The sequence below is a fragment of the Dryobates pubescens genome, chromosome 31 (assembly GCF_014839835.1).
Source record: "Dryobates pubescens isolate bDryPub1 chromosome 31, bDryPub1.pri, whole genome shotgun sequence".
In the NCBI taxonomy this organism is placed as follows: Eukaryota; Metazoa; Chordata; class Aves; order Piciformes; family Picidae; genus Dryobates; species Dryobates pubescens.
The window spans coordinates 11781672-11804534 of NC_071642.1; the positions used below are offsets into that span (position 1 = coordinate 11781672).

At 52.7% G+C, this 22863-nt stretch overlaps 1 protein-coding gene across 2 annotated transcripts in view; it reads left to right on the plus strand.

Moving 5' to 3' along the window:
• Positions 1-22660, plus strand: part of LRRTM4 (leucine rich repeat transmembrane neuronal 4) — a 119423-nt gene extending 96763 nt beyond the window's left edge. For both annotated transcript variants that reach the window (XM_054175030.1, XM_009901604.2), the window contains one exon: positions 21799-22660. In XM_054175030.1, coding sequence (XP_054031005.1) covers positions 21799-22020 — 222 coding nt within the window. In that variant the 3' untranslated portion in view covers positions 22021-22660. The remainder of the gene's footprint in view (positions 1-21798) is intronic.
• The last annotated feature ends 203 nt before the right edge of the window (positions 22661-22863 follow it).

Below are 22863 nucleotides of genomic sequence, written 5' to 3' on the forward strand. Positions count from 1 at the left end.
TACCCCTGGGTGTTCTTCACTTCCACTCTTTAAACTTTTATGTGGTGCTCCTGTGCCATGGTTCATCACAGAGATAGCTACAGCTCAGTGAAATGTGCTCTGTGTAGGGCCAGGGATGCTTGTAAAGTGCACGAGGAGCCTTCAGAGCAGAGAGAACTTGGATCTGTTTGGGCTTGGGTTGTTCAGGGGCGCTTGGGGAATTAGGAGGCTCAAGTCCCATTAATCTTTATGAGAATTTAGCATCTAAATGCCCTGAGCAGCTTTGGAAAATCTCCTCTTTTAGGGGGAGTCATAAAAGTAAGCACTTGGAATTAGCTGAATTGTGCATGGGGTTCGTTAGTGTTGGAGGCTTCAGCACCACAGGGTAAATCCTGCTCTGGACCTCTGTGGTGACCTGCTCTGGAGGTGACATTTCCCTCCTGCCTGCCTCCAAGCACTTCACTGTTGGCTTTAGGCTTGGTTCTTTACACTCCTTTTTACCTTCTTTCCCTGCTTGATATACCTCAGGTGGTTCTTAGCAGCCATAAAGATGCCACAGGAGTTTAGAACATCACCAGGGAGGGAGACTCCACCACCTCGCTGGGCAGCCTGTCTGCAGTCTCCTCTCCTTCAGCAGAAGGAGAAAGCTTCCTCTGCTCACCCTGCTCTGCTGCCCTGGGGACCTGTGCTGTCCTCTCCTCGTCTCTGGCAGGGAGGTTTCCCTCTCTGACTCCGTTCCAGTTCCTCTCAGTCACTTCCTGCTGCTCTCCAGCAGACCCACCAGAAATCATTTTTCTCCCACCCTCTCTCTTGTGTCCTTTGGGTATTTGTAAGCAGTTGTGTTCTGTCTCCACCCTCACTTAAGCGAGGCTGGGCCCATGTGAGACAACAGCTAGTAAGGCAGGTTGTAGTATGTATTGAGTACACCTGCCTTCCTAATTACTACATGCCAGGATTAATTGCATGACTGCAAATATTGGCTCAGACTCCTTCCCCTGACATGTTGTGACTAAAGCAGCCCACAGCTCTTCTGAAGGCAAATGTTGCCCAAAATTGAAATATTTCTCTCATTTGACACAAATTGTAATTATCCCAAAGAACCTGAAAGTTCTTCCTCCTCCCCTCCCCCTTCTTTGTCTTCCTAATTATCCCCGTAGTTCCCCGGGAAAATGGCTGGGATTGCTGCTCATTAGCCCAATCATTTCTTTAGCAATTACCAGAAATGCAGGCAGCCAGTCTGGAGAAAAACACAGCAGAGCAGAGCAGAGTTTGCCTTTGGACCAGGCAAGGGTGCAGAGGAGGTGCTCTGGGGATGCAAATGCAAGAAACTGCCCCCTGGGCTGGGCACTGGGGAGGAAACACCCTGTATCCTGGGGTCAGTTTTGGGCTCCTCACTCCAAGAAGGACATTGAGGAGCTGGAGCAGGTCCAGAGAAGGCCAAAAGAGCTGGGGAAGGGTCTGGAGAACAGGGCTGGGGAGGAGCAGCTGAGGGAGCTGGGGGTGTTGAGCCTGGAGAAGAGGAGGCTGAGGAGAGACCTGGCTCTCTACAGCTGGAGGCTGGAACCAGGTGGGAGTTGGTCTCTTCTCCCTGGTCTCAGGTGATAGAAGGAGAGGAAATGACCTGGAATTGTGCCAGGGGAGGGTTAAGTTTGGAGATTAGGAACAATTTCTTTGCTGCAAGAGTGGCCAGGGACTGGCACAGGCTGCCCAGGGAGGTGTTCTAGAAACCAGTGGCCATGGCACTTGGTGCCATGGTTTGGTGTCCATGGTGGTGCTGGTTGATGCTGGTCTGTGTGATCTTGGAAGCCTTTTCCAACCCAAGCAATTCTGTGATTCTCTGATCTGAGACGTTGGCTTAGTTCCCAGCACCATCCCAGTTGTTCTCTGTGACCTTGGGCAAGTCACATCATCTGTCTTTACCAGAGTGCAGGTGGGCAGGCAGCAGAGATGCCTCCCTGTGCAAGCAGACAGCTCCTGCTGCAGGGTGGTGCTGCAGTGTCTGGGCTCACAGGTGGCTCTGGAAATTCAGGACATTACTCTGTGGATTGCTGCAGCCTCTGTGTGTGGAGCACTCGCTGGACAGGCACAGGGCTGTATGAGCAGGAGAGCAGCCCAGCAGAGCCTGCTCTGCTCCTTGCCTGCACGCCCAGGCCTGGCAGATGTGCTCCCAGCAAGCCCCTGCCGTGCTCGGAGCCTGGCCGCTGCCAGAGCCAGAGCGGAAGATTAACGAAGCTGTCACTGCGTGGAAGGGGCTGGGCACGGCAGGCAGCTCAGGAGCCTGCCTGCAGCTTGTCCACTTCTGTAATTAGAGAAACAGGAAGAGGGAGAGGAACCTGCAGAAGCACCAAGACGCCTGCAGGACACCTCCCAGCTGCTCTAAGGTCTCCCTGGAGCCCTCTCTTCCCCAGGCAGAGCACCCCCAGCTCCCTCAGCCTGTCCCCATAGGGGAGGCTCCTCAGCCCTCTGATCATCTTTATGGCCTCTGCTGGCCTCTCTCCAGCAGGTCCAGGTCCTTCTTGTGTTGAGAGCCCCAGGACAGAGTACTCCAGGTGAGGTCTCACCAGAGCAGAGTGGCAGAATCCCCTCTCTCCATGAGCCTGCTGGAGCTGAGCAGACAACCATCCTCTCTGTACACCTCTGCAGATGAGTCCTCTCCCCTCTGGAGTCTCTGCTCTGTTCAAACCCCTAACATTTCTTGCATGTCAAGCCAGGCCAGTGCCATGCTCTCTGGGGTCCTGGTGTGTAGGGAAGGCTTCACTTAGCTCTCCACGGGCTTGGAGCCTGTCTGTCAGCTGCAGCAGGTGCAGCAGAAGCAGAGGTACCCCTGGGGAAGGGCAGATGATGTCTGCAGTACCTCTGAGCCCTTGGGACACGTGGCTGCAGGGACAAAACCAGCTCAGAGTTCCAGCTGCTGCTGTGAAGGTGCAGGCTGAGAGCTGGGGCTGCTGGGGCATCTCCCTGGCATCTCCAGCCCCTCTGGGCTTGCTTTGTGCTGCAGTTCCCTTGCCTGGGCAGCTCCATAGCTCCCAGGTTGGCCTTACTCTAAGAGCACCTTTTTTTCCTCAGCCTGCTCCTGGTTTGTTTATCTGAGGGCTGAGCAGGCAAAGGAATTTTTGTATCAGTTCATGAAAAGGAGGCAGTGCCTGGGGAGCAGAGTGGAATGCAGCTCCTCTGGTGAAGCCACACCAGCAGCCCCCTGCAGCGTGGCAAGGATCTGCCTGGCTGCAGTTGGAGACCCCTTGCATCCTCCTAAAGATCCAGGAGACAAACAATGTGGTTGAATACTTTCTAATTTTGCTCTCCTCCATTATTTGCATCTCAGAAATGAGCTCCTGTTTTATTGCTTCCTTCCTCTAAAGAGAAGGGAGGGACCTGCTGTGGGGCATATTCCAGCCCAGGTAATGATATTGCAGCTCCCTCTGCTCCTCTTGCAGAGACAATTGGAAAAGGAAATCTTGTTGTGTGCATTCAGTTGCTAGAGGCAAAGTGTTTTCTGCTGGAGATGAGGGCTTTGTGGTGGAGTTGCTCAGTCTAGGGAAGAGGAGGCTGAGGAGAGACCTCATTGCTCTCTACAGCTCCCTGGTTGTAGAGAGGTTGGAGCCAGGTGGGGGTTGGTCCCTTCTCTCTAGTCTCAGGTGATAGAAGGAGAGGAAATGTCCTGGAATTGAGCCAGGGGAGATTAGGAAAAATTTCTTTTGCTGCAAGAGTGGTCAGGGACTGGCAGAGGCTGGCCAGGGAGGTGGTGGAGTCCCCATCCCTGGAGGTGTTCCAGAAACCTGTGGCCATGGCACTTGGGGCCATGGTTTGGTGGCCATGGTGGTGCTGGGTTGAGGCTGGACTGGATCCCAGAGGTCCCTTCCAACCTCCCCCATTCTGAGAGCAGAACCAAGCCAGAGCAGGTCCAGCACTTTCTGTGCAGGTGAAAGGCCACAGAGCAGCAGCAGCAGCTTAGGCAAGAGGGGCAGAGCTTGCTGCCGGGGTGGATCTTTGCTCTGTTGTGGTGTGGTGCACTGCAGCCCTCCAGCAGCCCTGGGCATGCAGCTCCAGGCATTGCACTGGAGCTGTGTCAAGGTGTTTACAGAACAGCTCATTCCTCCCTGTCCCTGCAGAGCAGGCTGGTGGCTGCTGCTGCTGCCCCAGAAGGAGGGAGAGACACAATAAATCCTTCTGCCTTCCTGCTCTCTGATAATGGAGACGAGTGACAGGAGCTGGAATGCTTTCCCCTGCTCGCTCTGATGTTCCCTGCCAGGCTTCATTGCCTGCTCCTGCAGCTGCACTGGGCTGGGCCCAAGGACAGACTGTCCCTTGGGGCTGCACAGCTGAAGGCTGCACTGAAATCCCCGAGGGTTTGCAGGGCTGAGCCTCGGGGAGTCCACAGACCTGACAGCCAGATCCAGGCTTCTGAGACCCCTTTGGAAATGTTATCTCCATTTTGCCAACTTATCCCCATTTTAACTCTTAATAAATAAGTTGTTTTAAGGATGAAATCTTAAAATCTCTTCAGCTTTCAGTGGCTGCCCCTGCTGCCTATTTTCTCCCCAGCCATAAAGCCAAATTATCTCAGGGTCTATCCCATGTAATTCCCTTTCTGGCCCTATCTCATCTCTGGCTCTTAGCTGGAGTGATTGAAAAACTCTGCCCTTCCGTGACAGAAATCCAGATGGGGAATCCTAGTGGGCAGCAGAGCTCTGCCAGGAGCAGGCCAGGCGCTTGGGAGCAATGCTCCCTCTCTATCTGCATACAGATAGGATGTAGATATCAGAGTGTGTGAAGGACTTGAGGCAGCTTGGCTCTGGGGTTAGTTTCTTGCTTGTTTGGGTTGGGTTTGGTTGGGTGTCTGGTTGGTTGGGTTTCTGTTTGTTTCTGGTTGGGTTTCTGCTTGGTTGGGTGTCTGATTATTTGGGCTTCTCTTTATTTGGGTTTCTGTTTGGTTGGGTGGGAAGGACAGAAGAGGATTTGCTTACACCAACTGGAGGCACTCGGATCTGGATCTGTTCTGTTGGGCAGCTCCCTGAAGTCCCACCAGTGTCCACCAGTGCTGCTGCCAGGGGGAGTTTTACACCCACAGCCCAGCTGTGAGTCTCCTGTGTGCTCAGCAGCAAACCAGCACCACAGGGAGGTGGTGGAGGCCCCATCCCTGCAGGCATTTGAGGTCAGGCTTGGAGGGGCTCAGAGCAACCTGCTCTGGTTGGGGATGTCCCCCCCTGTAGGGGGCCTGGACTAGAGGAGCTCTAGAGGCTCCTTCCAAGCCATTGCACTCTGTGCTACAGAGCTTTAGGGCTGTAGATGTTGAGGATGGAGGAGCAGTGGAATCAGTCTGCAGAAGGGCACAGCAGCTATGAGAGTGACTATGATTTATTTAATGCATCTAGAATGACAACTTCTCAAAGCATGGCTTTTTCAAGCTGCTGTCTCTTGTACAGTGACCTGGCAGAGTTCAAGTGATGCAGCAGAAGCTGCTCATCCGGATTCTCTCTCTCTGATGCTGAAGTGCCTGTTGAAAGCTACTCAGGACATCAGATGAAGCTCTCTCTAGAATGGTGCTATCAATATCTTCAACTCTGGATGCAGACTTGAGGGTTTGCAGATGCAGCAGCGAGGCAGATCTTGCCCAGCATGGCTAATGAGGATGCTTCTGAGGTTGAATTTGCTTGGGATGAGTTAGAGATGATTTCTGCTGGCGTGACAACGTCAGCTGGAGATGGCATGCCATGGGCAGGATTTACAGCTTCATCTCTCCCTATTCACCTCACTCAGGAAGGCAGGAAGTTTATTTACTATCCAGAGGCAGTTAACTGCCTTCCCAGAGCATTGTTTCAGCTGTGGAAAATGGCAATACATCTATGGATCTATTTTTAAATGAATGAGTTGCAGCAGGCAGGATGAGAAGCTCTGTTTGTTCTGCTGGTGACAGAGGAATGAATTTCTGCAGCAAGCCGCAGCCCAGACACAGATTGATTGTTTGTCTCAAGGAAGTTTTCGGTTGTGATTGTTAAGTTTTCACTCTTGATCCTAGAAAAAGCAATTTAAAAGAATTCTATGTTCTGTATCCCTTCCTTCAGCACAAGAATGGCACAGAGCCATCTCCATGGCACTGACAGCCAGCATGCAGCTGTCACTGGAGGGGAAGGACGCTTCCCATGTGCAGCATCCGAGGCTCCTAAGGGAGATCTGTTTGGGAGAAGGGAAAGCAGGGAGTGGGCACTTAGCAAATGTCCAAACACGGACCTGATGAGAGGGCTGAAGTTCCTTACCCTGAGGGTGGTGGAACACCGCAGCTGTTTGCCCAGTGGGGTGGTGGAGGCCTCCTCACAGGAGGCATTTAAGGCCAGGCTTGATGGGGCTGTGAGCAGCCTGCTCTAGCTGGGGATGTCCCTGCTGGGACTGGATGAGCTTTTGAGGTCCCTTCCACCCCAGTGCATTCTCTGAGTCTATTCTCTGTGATCTTTGTTGCCAGTAAGGGGAGCAAGGAGCCCTCCAGCGCGCAGCACAGGGCTGGTGTCTCTGCTGCTGCCCTGCAGGCAGCTGCCCTGCTGCAACGCTCTCATCCTCCATCGCTGCTGTTGCATATTCCCCTGGTTCCTGTTCTTCCTGAAGGTCCCAGGACAAATCAGTGTCACAAGGAGAGGTTATTTTGTGGTGAGGCTGTCGAGTCCCAACTCATTTTTAGCAACCAGGACTGAAACCTGGACTGGATTTCTGGCTGCCCTGGAGCCGAGTAATCCCAGGGACCGTGGTGGAGCTGTGCAAGCTGCAGCCATCAGAGGGTGCCTTGGTATTTTTTACTTTTGTTAATTAGCACTTAAGAACATTCCCTATCAGTCTGTATCGATTTGCAGATGTGATGCCAGATGAGTTTAATTCCTGATTGCACTAATTACCCCACGCTGCTGTGCTTAATCCTGCTCTGTGCTGAATGCAACTGCATAGCTGCAGGGATTGTTAGAGCCAGAAAAGCGTTTGCTGGCTTTATGAGTTTGCCACTAATGTGGGAGCTGAGCACATCACACTCTGCAGCAATCAGGTGCTCTACCTCAGTGGGCTCATGTATACATCATCATCTGTGTGAGATACAGGCTGAGCACAGTAGCCTCTCCTCTTTCTGCTCCACTGAAGCCCTGAATCCCTCTCAAGTTGGAGAGACTTTCCCCTCCCCCCCCTTTGCTTAAAAAGTAAAGGCAAAATTAATTGGAAATGACAAGAGGAAAATGATCCAGCTGAATGCTTTGATAAGCAATCAAGGCTTAATAGATTAGAAAATATAATTAATTACTTAATTATACTCAGAGTGGTTGTTGTTGGTAGATTGTTCCTTGAAAAGCCATTGTTGTGGAGGAGGCTATGCCCAACGCATGAGGATCAGCCTCCAGGCAGCCATTGCTGCTGGCTGGGGCTCCTGGGGAGCAGAGGAGCTGTCCCAGCTGCTAGCTGCCACTGAACCCTCACTGCCACCTCTGCCCAAAGCTTCAGCAGCATTCATCTGCCCCCACAGTTAGCTGGAGTGTGAGCCCAGCAGCCAGAGCCTTCCCAGAGCTGCTGCTTCAGGCAGGCACTGAAAGCAAGCTGGGGACGAGTCTGGGGAACAGGGCTGGGGAGGAGCAGCTGAGGGCCCTGGGGGTGTTCAGTGTGGAGCAGAGGAGGCTGAGGGAGACCTCAGTGCTCTCTACAACTCCCTGAAAAGAGGCTGCAGTGAGGGGGGATCGGTCTCTTCTTCCTAGTAAGAGCTGATAAAATGAAAGGAAGTTGCAGCAGGGGAGGTTTAGGTTAAACATAAGGAAAACCATCTTAGCTGCAAGAGGGGTCAGGGACTGGCAGAGGCTGCCCAGGGAGGTGGTGGAGTCCTCAGCCCTGCAGGTGTTCAAGAAACCTGTGGCCATGGCAGCTGGGGGCATGGTGGTGTTTGTTTGGTGGTTGGACTGGATGAGCTTGGGGATCTCTCCCACCCCAATGGCTCTGTAGTTCCTGCTCCCTCTAACCAGCAGAGCACTCCTCACAGCAGAGTGTGCCTGCCAGAAATGTACATAACCACAGAGTGTGCCACCCCCCGCTGGCACGGCTGCCTTCTGTGCCCACCCCGTGCTGACAGATTGTGCTGTCGCTGCTGCCTTGGCTTTCCCCACTGGGATGGTGTCAGTAGGATGCTGAGCTCAGCTCAGGGCAGGAAGGTTTCTCAATTTAGTGGCTGCAGCTGAAACCTGTAATTACAGTGTGAACGGAATGATAGAGTGATAGAATGGGTTGGGTTGGAAGGGACAGTGAAGATCATCCAGTGCCAGCCCCCTGCCGTGGGCAGGGACACCTCCCACCAGCACAGCTTGCTCAGGGCCTCATCCAGCCTGACCTTGAACACCTGCAGGCAGGGCACAGCCACAGCCTCCCTGGGCAACCTGTGCCAGAGTCTCCCCACCCTCAATGGAAAGAATTTCTTCCTCATCTCCAGTCTCAGTCTCCCCTCTCCCAGCTCAAAGCCATTGTCCCTCATCCCACCACTACAAGCTCTCCTACTGCCCTCTCTCTGTCCCCCTCCCCTGTTTCATTGAAAGGAAGTGGAGTGAGAAGAAATAAAGCAACTGGAACTAGAGCTGGTAGCATTCCCAGGCCAGCACGATGAACCTTGGGGGGCCCAGGAGATTGTTTCCTTGTCTTTGAGCCCAGATAATGTCTGCTGTTCATTGGAAGGGGGAAAAAAAAAAGATCACCTTTTTTAATGAAAGTCTTATTAAGTGATGCTGTTGCATTAGTAAGTGATGCTGTTGCAATCAATGGGATCCAGGGAATGAAAGGAAATGGAGCATGGAATCTCTGCTGGGGTGCTGCGTGTGCCGCATGTGGAAGCAGCCCTGGGGCAGTGCTGCTCCTCCTCACAGTCTCACAGAATCACCAAGGTTGGAAGAGACCTCAAAGATCATCCAGTCCAACCTGTCCCCACAGACCTCACGACTAGACCATGGCACCAAGTGCCACATCCAATCCCCTCTTGAACCCCTCCAGGGATGGGGACTCCACCACCTCCCTGGGCAGCACATCCCAATGGTGAATGATTCTCACAGTGAAGAACTTTCTCCTCCCCTGGAGCCTAAACTTCCCCTGGTGCAGCTTCAGACTGTGTCCCCTTGTTCTGGTGCTGGTTGCTAGAGAGAAGAGACCAACCTCCACCTGGCTACAACCACCTTTCAGGTAGTTGTAGAGAGCAATGAGGTCTCCCCTGAGCCTCCTCTTCTCCAGGATAAGCAACCCCAGCTCCCTCAGCCTCTCCTCACAGGGCTGTGCTCAAGGCCTCTCCCCAGCCTTGTTGCCCTTCTCTGGACACCTTCAAGTGTCTCAATGTCCTTCCTAAACTGAGTGGCCCAGAGCTGGACACAGGACTCAAGGTGTGGCCTAACCAGTGCTGAGTACAGGGGCACAATGACCTCCCTGCTCCTGCTGGCCACACTGTTCCTGATGCAGGCAGGATGCCATTGGCCCTCCTGGCCACCTGGGCACACTGCTGGCTCATGTTCAGGCAGCTGTCAATCAGCACCCCCAGGTCCCTCTCTGTTTGGGAGCTCTCAGCCACTCTGCCCCCAGCCTGTAGCTCTGCATGGGGTTGCTGTGGCCAAAGTGCAGCCTCTGGCACTTGGACTTGTTGAATGCCATCCTGTTGGCCTCTGCCCATCTGTCCAGTCGGTCGAGGTCCCTCTGCAGAGCCCTTCTGCCCTCTAACTGACCAACATCTGCTCCTAATTTGGTGTCATCTGCAAACTTGCTGATGACTCACTCCATCCCCTCATCCAGATCATCAATGAAGATGTTAAAGAGGATGGGGCCCAGCACTGATCCCTGGGGGATGCCTCTGGTGCCTGGCTGCCAGCTGGCTGTGGCACCATTCACCACCACTCTCTGGGCTCAGCCTCCAGCCAGTTCCTAACCCAGCACAGAGTGTTGCTGTCCAATCCATGAGCTGAGAGCTTAGCAGTTTACTGTGGGGGAGTGTCAAAGGCCTTGCTGAAGCCCAGGTAGACCACATCCACAGCCTGCCCCACAGCCACCAGGCAGTCACCTGGGCATAGAAGGAGATCAGGTTGGAGAGGCAGGACCTGCCCTGCCTAAATCCATGTTGGCTGGACCTGAGCCCTTGGCCATCCTTCAGGTGCAGTTATTGCCCCCAGGATAATCTGCTCCATCACTTTTCCTGGCACTGAGGTCAGGCTGCCAGGCCTGGAGCTTCCAGGTTCCTCCATCTGACCCTTCTTGTGGATGGGGACCACCTTGGCCAGTTTCAGTCATCTGGGACCTCTCCAGGGAGCCAGGACTGGAGGAAAATGATGGAGAGCACTTGGCAGCTCATCTGCCAGCTCTCTCAGCACCCTAGGATGGATCCCATCCAGTCCCATGGACTTGTGAGTGTCCAAGTGGCTCAGCACATCCCCAACTAATTCCTCATGGATTTCTGGGGCATCACACTGCTCCCCAACCCCATGGCCCAGCTCAGGAGGCCACTGGTGCTGAACTCCTGCCCTGCTGTTAAACATTGAGGCAAAGAAGGTGTTCAGGACCTCAGCCTTTGCCTCATCTCCAGTCACAGTGTTCCCCTCCAGGTCCAGTAAGGAGTGCAGGTTCCTCTTGCCCTTCTTTTTAGTGTTAATGTATTTGTAACAATGCTTTTTGTTGTCTCTCACAGAGGTGTTCAGCTTCAGTTCCAGCTGGGCCTTTGCCTCTCTCATTTTATTCCTACATAATCTAACAGCTTCCTTGAACATACCTGGAGAAGCCTTCCCCTGCTTCCAGAGGTGACACAGCCTCTTTTTTCCCCTTCAATCCTCCAGGAGCTGCTTGCCCATCCAGGCCCAGAGCCTTCCCTGCCTGCTCACCTTTCAGCCCATGGGCACTGCCAGTTCCTGTGCCTTCAAGAGCTCCTCTTTGAAGCAGCTCCAACCCTCCTGGACCCCTGGGTTCTTGAGGGTTGGTACCCAGGGAGCTTTGCCAATAAGTTTCTTAAAGAGGCTGCAGTTTGCCCTCCTGCAGTCCAAGGTGAAGGTTCTGTTGGTGCTCCTCCCTATCTCCCTGCATATTGAACACTTCACTATCTTGTGGTCACTGCACCCTGGGCAGCCTCCCACGGTCACATCTCCCCCCAGCCCTTCCCTACTGGAGAGCAGCAGGTCAAGCAGAGCCTGTCCCCTGGTAGGCTCACTTAACAGCTGCAGCAGGAAGCAGTCCTCTATTCACTCCTGGAATCTTCTGGACTGCCTCCTCTCTGCTGAATTGAGTTCCCAGCAGATATCTGGCAGGTTGAAGTCCCCCACGAGGACAAGATCTGATGATCTTGAGACAGCCTCCAGTTGTTTGTAGAACAATTCATCAGCTTCCTCATCCTGGTTGGGTGGTCTGTAAGAGACTCCAACCAGGATGTCAGATTTGTTGGGCTGCCCTCTGATTTTAACCCACAGGCTCTCAATTCCCTCATCTTCCACCTCAAGTTCTGTGGCAGAGAGTGACTCCCTAATACACAAAGCCACCCCTCCTCCTCTTCTCTGCCTTTCCTGTCTCTCCTAAAGAGCCTGTAACCCCCAGTGCAGCACTCCAATCATGTGTGCCATCCCACCATGTTTCTGAGGTGGCAACTCACCCTGGTGAGCCAGGACCTCCAGCTCCTCTTGCTTATTGCCCATGCTGCCTGCACTGGTGTACCTGCACTGCCTGCACTGGTGTACATGCACTGCCTGCACTGGTGTACCTGCACTGCCTGCATTGGTGTACCTGCACTGCCTGCATTGGTGTACCTGCACTGCAGCTGGGCTCTCGACTTCCCAATTGCCCCTAATTTGTGCCCCACTCTTTCCTCTGCATAGGGACTGATTTCCTCACCCACTCCCTTCAGACCTAGTTTAAAGCCCTCCTAATGAGCCCTGCCAACTCTAGTGCTAGGACTCTCTTGCCCTGTCTAGATAATTGCACCCCAATTCCTCACCTGGGCTGCTCCCAGGGCAGCTGCTCTGGGCTCTCTCTGACTCTGGGATCACAGAATCAGAGAATGCTAGGGGGTGCAAGGGACCTCTGGCTAGTCCAACCCCCTTATCGAAGCAGGGTCACCCAGAGCAGGTCACACAGGACATGTCCAGGTGTCTTTGGGAGCTCTCCAGACAAGGAGACTCCACAACCTCTCTGGGCAGCCTGCTGCAGGGCTCCAGCACCCTCACACCAGGGAAGGCTCTGCTCATATCAGGTGTCTGATCAGGAAGCCCCTTGGTACACATCTCACGTTGGACATCCAGAGTCAGCAGCTCCTGGGCTTTGTCTTTGGTGGTCCCGGATTCCATGGCTCTGTTTCCAAGTTTGTGAAGGCTCCTGGAGATTAGCAAGCAGGGAGCAGATGAATGCAAGAGGGTTCACTTAATAACAGAGCTGTGCCTTCATTCCTTTAAGTGCCATTTAGTTGGATGCAGCAGCAGCGAGCAGTGATGGACTGACACAGATGGAGCTGAAGTCCCCTGGGGAAAGCCCCACAGCTTCCACACGCTGCAGCAGGAGCACCAGCAGCGCTCTGAGCCCATTGCTGGTGGAGCCCAGAGGCAGCAGCCTGCGACAGCAGGAGCAAACCTGTCCCCACGGTCTGCATTTGACTTCATTAGCTCCTGCTGTGCCTGGGGGTGGAAGGGATTTACACCTCCCTGGAGCCAGGCATGGGGCAGCAGCTTTGTGCTGGGTGTGGTTTGGCTGCCCAGGAGCAGCAGGAGCTGAGCTCATCCTCTGCTGGGGCCATAGGCTGCAGGCTGCTCTCTCTGGCTGTCCTGGGAGGTGTTCTTAGAGTCTCTGAACTGTATTGGTTCAAATGACCTCTGGGATCCTCCAGTCCAACTGTTGGCCTAACACCACCATGGCCGCTAAGTGACGTCCCAGGTGCCATGGCCACACGTTCCTTGAACACCTCCAGGGATGGGGACACCGCCACCTCCCTGGGCAGCCTGTGCCAGTCCCTGACCACTCTTGCAGCAAAGACATTTTGCCCCATGGATGTGGCTCTGTGTGCACTTGATTCTCCTCTGTGCTGCTACACCTGGGCTCCACTGGCAAAGGGAAAGGGGGAAAAAAGAGAAGCAGAGAAGCCAGTGCCCTGATTTGTCAGAGGAAAACCATATGGTGGAGGCTACAATGGAGCCATGGTTGATCACACTCCCCTCCAATCTGCAGCTGCTTTCCTTCCCATAGAGAAATATGTCTTTAAATTCTGCATCCCCCCTCACTCTCTCAATTCATTATTGTGTTGTTTTTAATGTTTCCTTTGACAGCTGAATGTTTCCATTATGCCCAAAAAACATCTTGGGGACTGACCCACTCCTGCTTTAAATGCACATTAAGGCCACATTCCCTTCCTTTCACCTTCCAGAGGAAACAAAGCTGCTGCTCATTATTTGCAGCACTCACTGAAGAAGAGGCTCATTTCCAGCAGATAATTTTTCTCCCCTTAGAACTTCATGAAAACCCTGTTTCAGTTCCTGACCACAAAAGCTCAGTGAATAACTATTGCAGAGGAGTGCTGGGAGCTTTGATGTCAGAGCTGTTGTGTGTTGAAAGGGCACAGAAGTCTGTCAATGGCACATTCTTTTCTTCCGTGGCAATAGAGGAGCCTGCACAACACTGTGCTCTATTGTAGCAGGGCTTGCAGCCCAACTCACTACATAGCTGCAGCAGAAAGAGGAAAAGGGTAACCATGTCAACCATTGTCCAGCTGGCACTTGGTACACTGCTCTATGATCACTCACCTGCCTCCTGTCCTACCTCGGGAGCTTGGATAGAGCCAGCAGAGGTGTGGAGGGCACGAAGATGGGGCTGGGATCTTCTCAGTGGTGCCCAGTGAGAGGGGCAACAGGCACAGACTGGAACCCAGGAGGTTTCACTTGAACCTAAGGAGAAACTTCTTTGGTGTGAGGGTGTGGGAGCCCTGGAGCAGGCTGCCCAGAGAGGTTTGCTCACACTGGGATTACAAATATCTCCACAGCCACAGTGGCCACAGGAGGAGGGAAGTCATCTGGGGATAAAGGATCTGTATGCAATGCCTTTAGCTCATGCAGAAATCTGTCCCTCAATCTGTGCAGCAGTTTTGAGATCTTTTTCTTGTTTGCTATTTTCCTTTCTCCCACCCTTCATCTGTCAAGCCTGTCTGGAGTACCAGCTCTGCAGGGCAGGGGCTGTGCCGAACGCAGGAGCCTTGGTTGCCACCCAGCAGTTCCAGCTTTAGTCGAGGCCTCGAGGCACTGCAAATAAACAACAGATTGGAGATGCTGAGAGCCTGATTTATCTCCTTGTATTTATTTCCCCTCTCAGCCTGTTTCACCCTTGGTCAGAGTGAGATCAGGGATCAGGTCATGACACCATCTGGACCGTGCAGGTGATCTAGCCCTTGGGTATTGGTTCTAGGTGGCTGCAACTGGTGCAGACCCATGAGGGAAAGATCCCATGCAGACGGTTGTTAATGGTGACAGCTCCATGTTCCACCATGCCAGTGATGCAGCATAGGATCGTTTGGGTTGGAAGAGCCCTCTAAGCTCATCCAGTCCAAGCAGGCTGTCTCTGGTTGGCATCAGCTGCAGATGTTTCTAAAGCAGCTCCTCTGGTTTCCAGAACCGAGCTCAGAGGGCAGATGTTGTGTTCCAGCAGGGTTCTTTGAACCTGGGTCTTTCAATTTCCACTCCACCGCTGTGCTGAGGCTCAGAACTGGCCCAAGCGGGCAGCCTCTCTTTTTGACGCAAGGGTTCCCTGGGTCAGAGCAGGCGGAGATGAGGTCCCAGGGCTCTCCGGAGCGCCTGCAGCGCAGGCAGCCGCAGGCAGCCGGCCGTGAGCTCTGCCGCCCTCTGCTGGCCGCATCCAGCAGTGCTGCGCTGCGCAGGCAGCTCCGGTCCCCTCGCTCTGAACGGCGCTCGGCAGCGCTTGGTCTCCGCACCAGTCCCGGGCAGCTTCAGCCTGGAGTTCTGGGTCCAGTTCTAGGCTCCCCAGTTCAAGAGGGACAGGGAAGACAGCTGAAGAGAGCCCATGGGAGGCTGGGAAGATGCTGAGGGGCCTGGAGCATCTCTGTGAGGAGCAAAGGCTGGGGGTCCTGGGGTTGTTGAGCAATAGTCGGCAAGAGCTAAAGGGTGGGAGCCGAGAGGGTGCGGCTGGGCTCCTCTTAGTGGTGGACTGTGGCTGTTTGGAGGCTTTAGTGTGTGGTTTGTTTGGGCCTGTTGGTTTGGGTTTTTCAAATGTCATCCAGATTTTCCTGGCCGTTTCAGGAGTGTCACTGAAGTCCTGTTGCTCGATAATTCCACTGGTTTTTTGCTTCCATGGAGTAATTGAATCGATCCTCGTGGTTTTGTAGCAGCAAATATTGCTAAGCCAAGAATATTTCCTAAGCCATCATTCTTCCAGTTTTCTCAGGGATCCTCAGGATGTCTTTACTGATGATTTCCCTGCACATTAGAAAACTTGCCCAGAGGAAGGCAGAAGTCATTTGTTTTGTGTAGAGCATTAAACAGTAATGCTCTCATTGTGCAGTGTCCTTGCCTGCAATGCTGGACAGTCTTGCATTAATTTTCTGCTTGCCTGCTCCCTGATGCTCCACGCTGCTATGGGACACGACTGAAGCATGGCCCCTGCTTGTTGTCAGCTTGCTAATTCCATGTGCTGAGAGGAGGAACAATTTCTGTGCTGCCAGAGTGGTCAGGGACTGGCGCAGGCTGCCCAGGGAGGTGGTGGAGTCCCCATCCCTGGAGGTGTTCCAGAAACCTGTGGCCATGGCACCTGGGGCTGTGGTTTGATGGCCATGGTGGGGCTGGGTTGAAGGTTGGACTCAGTGATCTTGGAGACCTTTTCCAACCCAAACAGTTCTGTGATTCTGCACAGCTGTGCCTGCTTGGGATGTGTTTGTAGCCTTGGGCTGGGGGCCTCTGAAGTTGGGCAGGGTGAGCTTTCCTTGGAGCTGAATGAACAGCAGGACCCTTTAGCTCACTGGGTAAGGACCTGAACTCGCTCTCCCCTCACAGTCTGTGCTGTGTCCAGACTCCACCAGGCAGTGTCACCCACAGCCAGGCACCCTCCTTCCAGTCCTTCATCGGCATCCCTAAACTGCTTTCTCTCCCTCAATCGAGAAGAGTAATTTCCCTCTAGCTCTGTCCTCCTCTACCTGCTGCAAGATGCAGAGACTGTTCCCTGCCCTCTGAGGGAAGCTGCTGATTACATAAATCCTCACCCCATTATGAGTCATTTATTGGTGCCTTTTGGAAACTGGGGGGCTGCAGCTTCCTCTCGGCGTGGGCACGTTGGGAGTGACATATGGATCAGGAGGAGAAGCTGTCCCCTCTGCTGCTGGATTCATGTCCTCAGCAGCACGTTTGTGCCACTCTACATACTGATTCCTCTGCTAGGAGACAGGGCAGGCAATTAAAGCCTTCTAATTTCTCCTGAACAGAATCCTGCTGAGCCGTTCAGCATAAGAGGAGCTCCCTCCCGTGTCTGAGGAGGTCTGTAGTGCCAGCAGCTTCTTTCTCCTCACCCACTGGAGTGAATTTATCTCACTGTTTTCTCAGGAGAAAATACTAATGCCTGTGACTTGTGCTCTGTTCACAGGCATCATGGTTTGGTTGTTTACTCTTGTGGTAGTTTGAGTCAGTCCTGATCAACAGCTTTGGATGCTGATGGTCTGGTGTGCACCACCTGATCCCAGACCAGCTGAAACAAGCCCTGTGAGCATCTTGATTGCTTTGTGATTTTTGCCTCTTTTTCTTTTTCTTGTTGGCCATTTTCTGTAAAGGAGAGACCCTTGCAAATTGTCTTGAGATGGCCAAAAACTAAACCAAGGAAGGCTGGGTGCCAGGGGGAGCTCTTTATTGTGAGGGATGGATGGAGCTGGTTGCCGTCGTAGTGATCGCTGCATGGGAACCTCTCCACCCTTCCCTCACCACCACCATTCTTTGCCAACAAGCAGAGTGTGCTCTGTGTCCCAAAGCCTCTGAGGCTGCTCTGGGCTCTTAGGTAGATTGGGAAGGTCCAGCTCCACAGATTTCAGCAGCAGCTTAGGAATCTAGCTGGAGGTGGAAGTGTTGGGGGGCAGCAGCATGCTCTGTGCAAGCTGTTAGTGGATTGCCAACCTGTGCTCTACTCCTTCTTCTCGATGCCCTGGAGATATGGCTGGGGCGAACTTTGACTTGTCCTGGTAGGTTCAGTACAAATGATCCACAGCTCTCAGTGCAGTGCATGGGGACCAGCAATTCCTGTAAGGAAAATAGCTTTTAAAAGTCTCTGAGAGCAAGCTGAGTTGGCTTGAAAGAGGCTACAGTTTTGGAAGGTCTGAGTTTGAGGCACCCAAAGATGTGGAGAGGCAGCCAAAGGGATCAGAACCTACCGCGAGGTGCTGCATCCCTTTGCAAGAACTCATCTGCCCCCAAGCTGTGCAGAAGCTTTGCTGAGCCACCAGGCTTCCACCCCTCCTGAGTTCCACAGGCAGTGCTCCTAAGAGCAGCAGAGCCATATTAATGGCTTTGCAATTAACATCTCTGGATGCTTTGTTTATTTTATTGGCCCTCCACGGTGGGAAATCGAAGGCTGCAGCGAAGCTCACTCCAAGTTTCCCATCAGTGGATCTTTTTGGCAGGCTACTCTGTAAAAACCCAACAACACAAAAGGCAATTGAAAAGAAATATTTTGCCCCAGGAACAATAAGAAGGCTGAGGAGAGTTTTCTTCTTCCTGGGAGTTTCCTTTAGGGAAACCTTTTCATTTACTGATTGAAAGAAGAAACCTGCCCGTGGTGGGAGCAGTGGGGTGGGGGTGCTTTCCCTCCTCATCTCCAGAACAGCACACTCAGCTAAAGAGGCCCTGGAGAGCTTCAAGCTTAGAGGGGAAGGAGCTTGTGTGATTGGAGAGCAGGATTAGGAAGTTATCTGTAGGGCAGGGAAGCTTCAAATCCAGCTGCCGGTGTCAGTGGAGCTGACAGGTGATGCTCCGCTGGGGTTTAAGAGATGAAGAACACTCTGCAGGGATGGCTGAAGAAATCACCCCAGTGATGGGGGAGCCTGCAGAGCCCCCAGGTGCTTTACAGAGTTGGGCAATATTTTAATGCCACACAAGAAAACAGCAATAAAATTCTTCTAATTGACTTTGTTTCGAGGGAGGTTCTCAGCCTCCCTGTACTCCCGAGTCCAGTTCTGGGCTCCCCAGTTCCAGAGGGACAGGGAACTGCTAGAGAGAGCCCAGAGGAGGCTGGGAAGATGCTGAGTGGCCTGGAGCAGCTCTGTGAGGAGCAAAAGCTGAGAGCCCTTGGCCTGGGAGCCTGAAGATGAGTAGCCTCAAAGGGGATCTGAGCAACACTCAGCAAGAGCTAAAGGAGCTGTGGAGGGCAAGAGGCTGGGGCTGGGCTCTTTACGGTGGTGCCAAGGGACAGGACAAGGGACAGTGGCCACAAACTGGAACCCAGGAGGTGCCACATGAACATGAGGAACAACTTTGTGTGAGGGTGCTGGAGCCCTGGAGCAGGCTGCCCTGAGAGGTTGTGGAGTCTCCTTGTCAGGAGAGATTTCAAACCCTCCTGGGCATGGTGCTCCTGGGCAAGCTGCTGTGGGTGCCCTGCTGGAGCAGGGGCCTGGACTGGTTGATCTCCAGAGGTCCCTTCCAACCCCTGCATGCTGGGATGCTGTGATATTAAATCAACCAATTTTGTAGAGTATTAAAGAGTTATCCCTCAGCTGTTTGTCACCACGACAGAGCTGCTGTTAGGTTCCTCTGCTTACAGCCATACCCAATGCAGTGATGCTGAAGTGCTGCAGCTCTTCATTACCAGCTACCTTCTCCTGAGCTCTCAATGCCCCTCCAACAGGACCTGCAGAAGCAGCTGATGGCTGCACTCTCCTCTGCCCTCTGTCTCCTGCCTGTCCTCTCTCTGCCTTCCTCACACCAAGCCCTCTCTTCTGACAGCCTCTGTCAATTTCTGGAATCCAATTTTCCCAGCCAGAAATACAAGAATGGAGTAAGATTAATGACCTACCTGTCAGTCATTTGTAGCAGTTAGCCTCCAAATTTCCACTGATCCAAACTTCTCTGTACTGAGACATAATCTGAGCCCTGCCAGCCGCAACCTTTCATCTGCAGGCTGGGTTCCGATAAAGGCTCCTGTGCCATGCATGGAGTCACAGAGCCACAGAAGGCTTTGGGCTGAGAAAAGACCTTTAAAGGTCATCCAGTCCAACCCCCTGCAGTCAGCAGGGACACTGCAGCTTGCTCAGAGCCCCATCAAGCCTGACCTTGAATGTCTAAAGGGATGGAGACTCCACCACCTCCCTGGGCAGCCTGGTCCAGCGTTCCACCACCCTCACAGTAAAAGACAATCCCTGCCCTGGTCCTGCTGGCCACACCATTGCTGAGCCAGGCCAGGATGCTGGTGACCTCCTTAGGCACCTGGGAAGCCCCTGGCTCATCTTTATTGGCTGTTGACCAACACCCCCAGGTCCTTTTCCACCAGGCAGTTTCCAGCCACTCTGCCTCCAGTCTGGGGCATTCCTGGGTTGTTGTGACCCAAGTCAGGATCCTTCCCTTGGGGTTCCTGGGCAGTGCACGCTTGTGCCTCTTCCCGAAGAGGAATGGTTTCCTGAGCTGCCTCCCAAGGGGTGTTCCAGGGCTGTTAGCTGTGATTTTTCAGCAGTGTGAGATCCCCTGCAGTTGTTTATCCCAGCTCCATCAGCCTAATGTGCCTAATCAATCTGTCTCTAAGGTGAAGCTGTGTGCTCCACTAATCGTGAAGCTCTGGCAGTATATCTTGCTTATTTTTGCTCTAAATTATGAGAGGGTTTAAAATGAACTCTGAATTTGATTTATCAACAGCTATGATGCTAATTCAGCAACGAAGCCATGGTGTTCTGAGACTAAATATTAGCACTAATGAGAAAACATAGCCTCCATATTTTGTAACTCTGAGTTTCAACTACATATGGACAACTTCTACAGTTGCCTCTAATTTGATCCTATAATCATTAACCAGGCAGCCACTTACACATCAGTCAGTGTACCTGGATTGTGGAGTGCCAGGAAGTGTGAAACCAGAGAATGTTTAACAGCTCGAGAATATTCCTGCCTCATTTGGGGTTTTCAGAAGGAAATGTCTGCTGCAAGCCAGTGGTGGTTGCCTGACCTGCAGCCTTCTCTTCTCCAGGCTGAACAGCCTGGTTTTGTAGCAGAGGTGCTGCAGCCCCCTGGTCATCTTTGTTGCCCTCCTCTGGACCTTCTCCATCAGGTCCATGTCTTTTCCAGGGCCCCAGGACTGGACACAGCACTGCAGGTGAGGTCTCAGCAGAGCAGAGGGGCAGAATCCCCTCTCTTGACCTGCTGGCCACGCTGCTTTGGATGCATTTCTGTGATTTCAGACCCAGACAAACCTGACTTCTGGGTGAAAGCCAGCAGCAGGTGGTACAAACCTCCTGAGGAACAGCTGAGAAGGAGCTGTGATTTCTCCACTGTTCAGGGCTGCTCTTGAGATCCTGATCCTTTTGACTCCTGTTTGCAGAAGGGAGTCAAACAAGCAGGGAGGCCTCGGGTGGGTAATGGACTGTGTGGTAGTGCTGGAGAGTCAGGACCTCAATCTCTCAGCTCTCCAGGACACAAACAGTCCTTGGCTTTTACAGAATCATAAAGAGCTGCCTCAGAGGCTGAGGACAAATCCAAGCCTTGATAGGTTCTGGCATGGATATTCCTGTATCCAGAGGGAGCTGCAGTTTCTTGCACTGTGCCTGAATTTGATCCACAAGTGAGCACAGTTGTCCCATCAAATCCCACCCAGCAGCTTGTCTTCTGCATTCCTGCCACTCAGCTGTCACACCAAGTGACGTCTGCAGCTGAATTCCAGCTGGTGGAAGAGCTCTGGAATCTCTCCAGCCTTCTGCAGAGAAGCAAGGGGAGGAATCTAGCTGCTGAGGAGACCCAAAGTGAGAGCAACCCTGACCCTGCACAACTTCTGATTAATCTTAATGCCTTTCCTTCTCCCCTACCTTTCTGAATGAAGTTTGCCATGCAGTGGAAATTGGTGATCAATTAGCTCTGTGGTCTTCACTCAAGGTCCTGCATGGACCACAAAAAGCTGTTAGTTACAAGACTGAATTGTGTGGGGTTCCTCCAGCTGTAATGAGCTCAGGTTTCCAAGCAGTGTTGCAATAAACTCTTGCCAGCATCTCCTGCAGACGGCGTTAGGTTTTTCCCCTTGGTGCATATTTCTTTCTACTTGCTCAGTCCTCTCTTGCAGATGATAAAATTATCTGCAGAGATTTGTACCTGATACTGTGCCACAAATCATCTTTAGCTGTAGGATTAATGTTTGCAAGCAGAGAATATTTGTGGGGGGAAAAAATCCGAAGGGGAGGGGCTGGCAGTTTCTGAGCATTTACCTGGAGAGGAGAGTTGGGGCTGGGGAGAGGGGGGTCAGGAGAGATGCTGCAGGCTTTTCAGGTTCATGGCCATGTGTTTAGATTGGATAGTAGGAAAAATGGCTTTGCTGCAGGAGTGGTCAGGGACTGGCAGAGGCTGCCCAGGGAGGTGGTGGAGTCCCCATCCCTGGAGGTGTTCCAGAAACCTGTGGCCGTGGCACCTGGGGCCATGGTGGGGGTGGGTTGAGGGTTGGACTGGGTGATCTCAGAGGGCTTTTCCAACCCAAGCAATTCTGTGACTCTCTGAAGATGACAATTTGAAAGCCTCAGAGGTTCTCCTGGTGCAGGAGCTGTGTGCTGAGCACGTTTGTGCTGAGCACCCCACGGGGCTGGGGCTGCAGGCGCGGGGCACCGAGCGCGCTGCTCACACCGCCCTCTCCTCTGACCTCCTTTCTCTGGTGCAGGTTCCTCACCACATGAAGACTTTACCCTACTACAGCTACGACCAGCCAGTGATTGGGTACTGCCAAGCCCACAAACCTCTCCATGTCAACAAGGGATACGACTCCATGTCCCGGGAGCAGGCTGAGACAACCAACCTGGAGCTCAGCCGGGACCACAGCTTCATCGCCACCATCGCGCGCTCGGCCGCCCCGGCCATCTACATCGAGAGGATACCAAACTGACCCTGCAGGGCGGAGTGGGGCTGCTGCTGAGGGACCTTCCAGGCCAGGAAACCTCCATCTACCATTCCTGTTCCAAATGCTCCAGCAGAGAGCACGGGAAGGGGAAACAGCGAACTCCGCAGCCTGGTCGGGCGGGACGCAGCTGAGGACTTCAGGATTTTCTGTGCTTTAAACTTTCAAACAAATTCCTCAATGTAAATATGAAAAGAGAGATTGTCCAGTTCTTATTAAAAAACAACACAAAAAAAGACAAAAAAAAAAAGAGAAAAACAATAGATTTCACTCTAGCTACATACAAGGGATGGATGAAGAGTTTTGTTTGTATATTTGATTTTTCTACATTGCACGGTTCCAGGGAAGGAGAACCACAGGTCAAAATCCAAAGGGGATGGGGAGGGCAGCAGGGGGGGTGGCTCAGCCATGATTCCTCATGGAATGTTTATTATTCCTCAGAGATTGGGTTAATTATATTTTTGTTTGGTTCTTTTTAAACAAACACCAGAGAGGAATTGAGGCTTTTCTTTTCTTTTCTTTTCTTTTCCTCCTTTTGCTTTCTTCTTTTGGAAGTTGGTTTGGTTTGCTTGGCCTTTGGGGTGGGGTTGGTTCTTTTTTCCTTTGTTTGGTTTGGTTTGTTGTTTGTTTTTTTTTTTTCAGTGGTCAACTGCTGATATTTCAAACTCCAGACATGGGCATTAGAGCTTATGTTGAACCCAAAGGACATTGGCCATGGATGCAGCAGGGACAAAGGAACTCGGGTGCATGAACATTTCAGACACAGGCTGTGCACCTCGGGGGTGCTGTGGATTTTTACTCTCTTCATTGTGCTTCGTTGTTGACACTTTC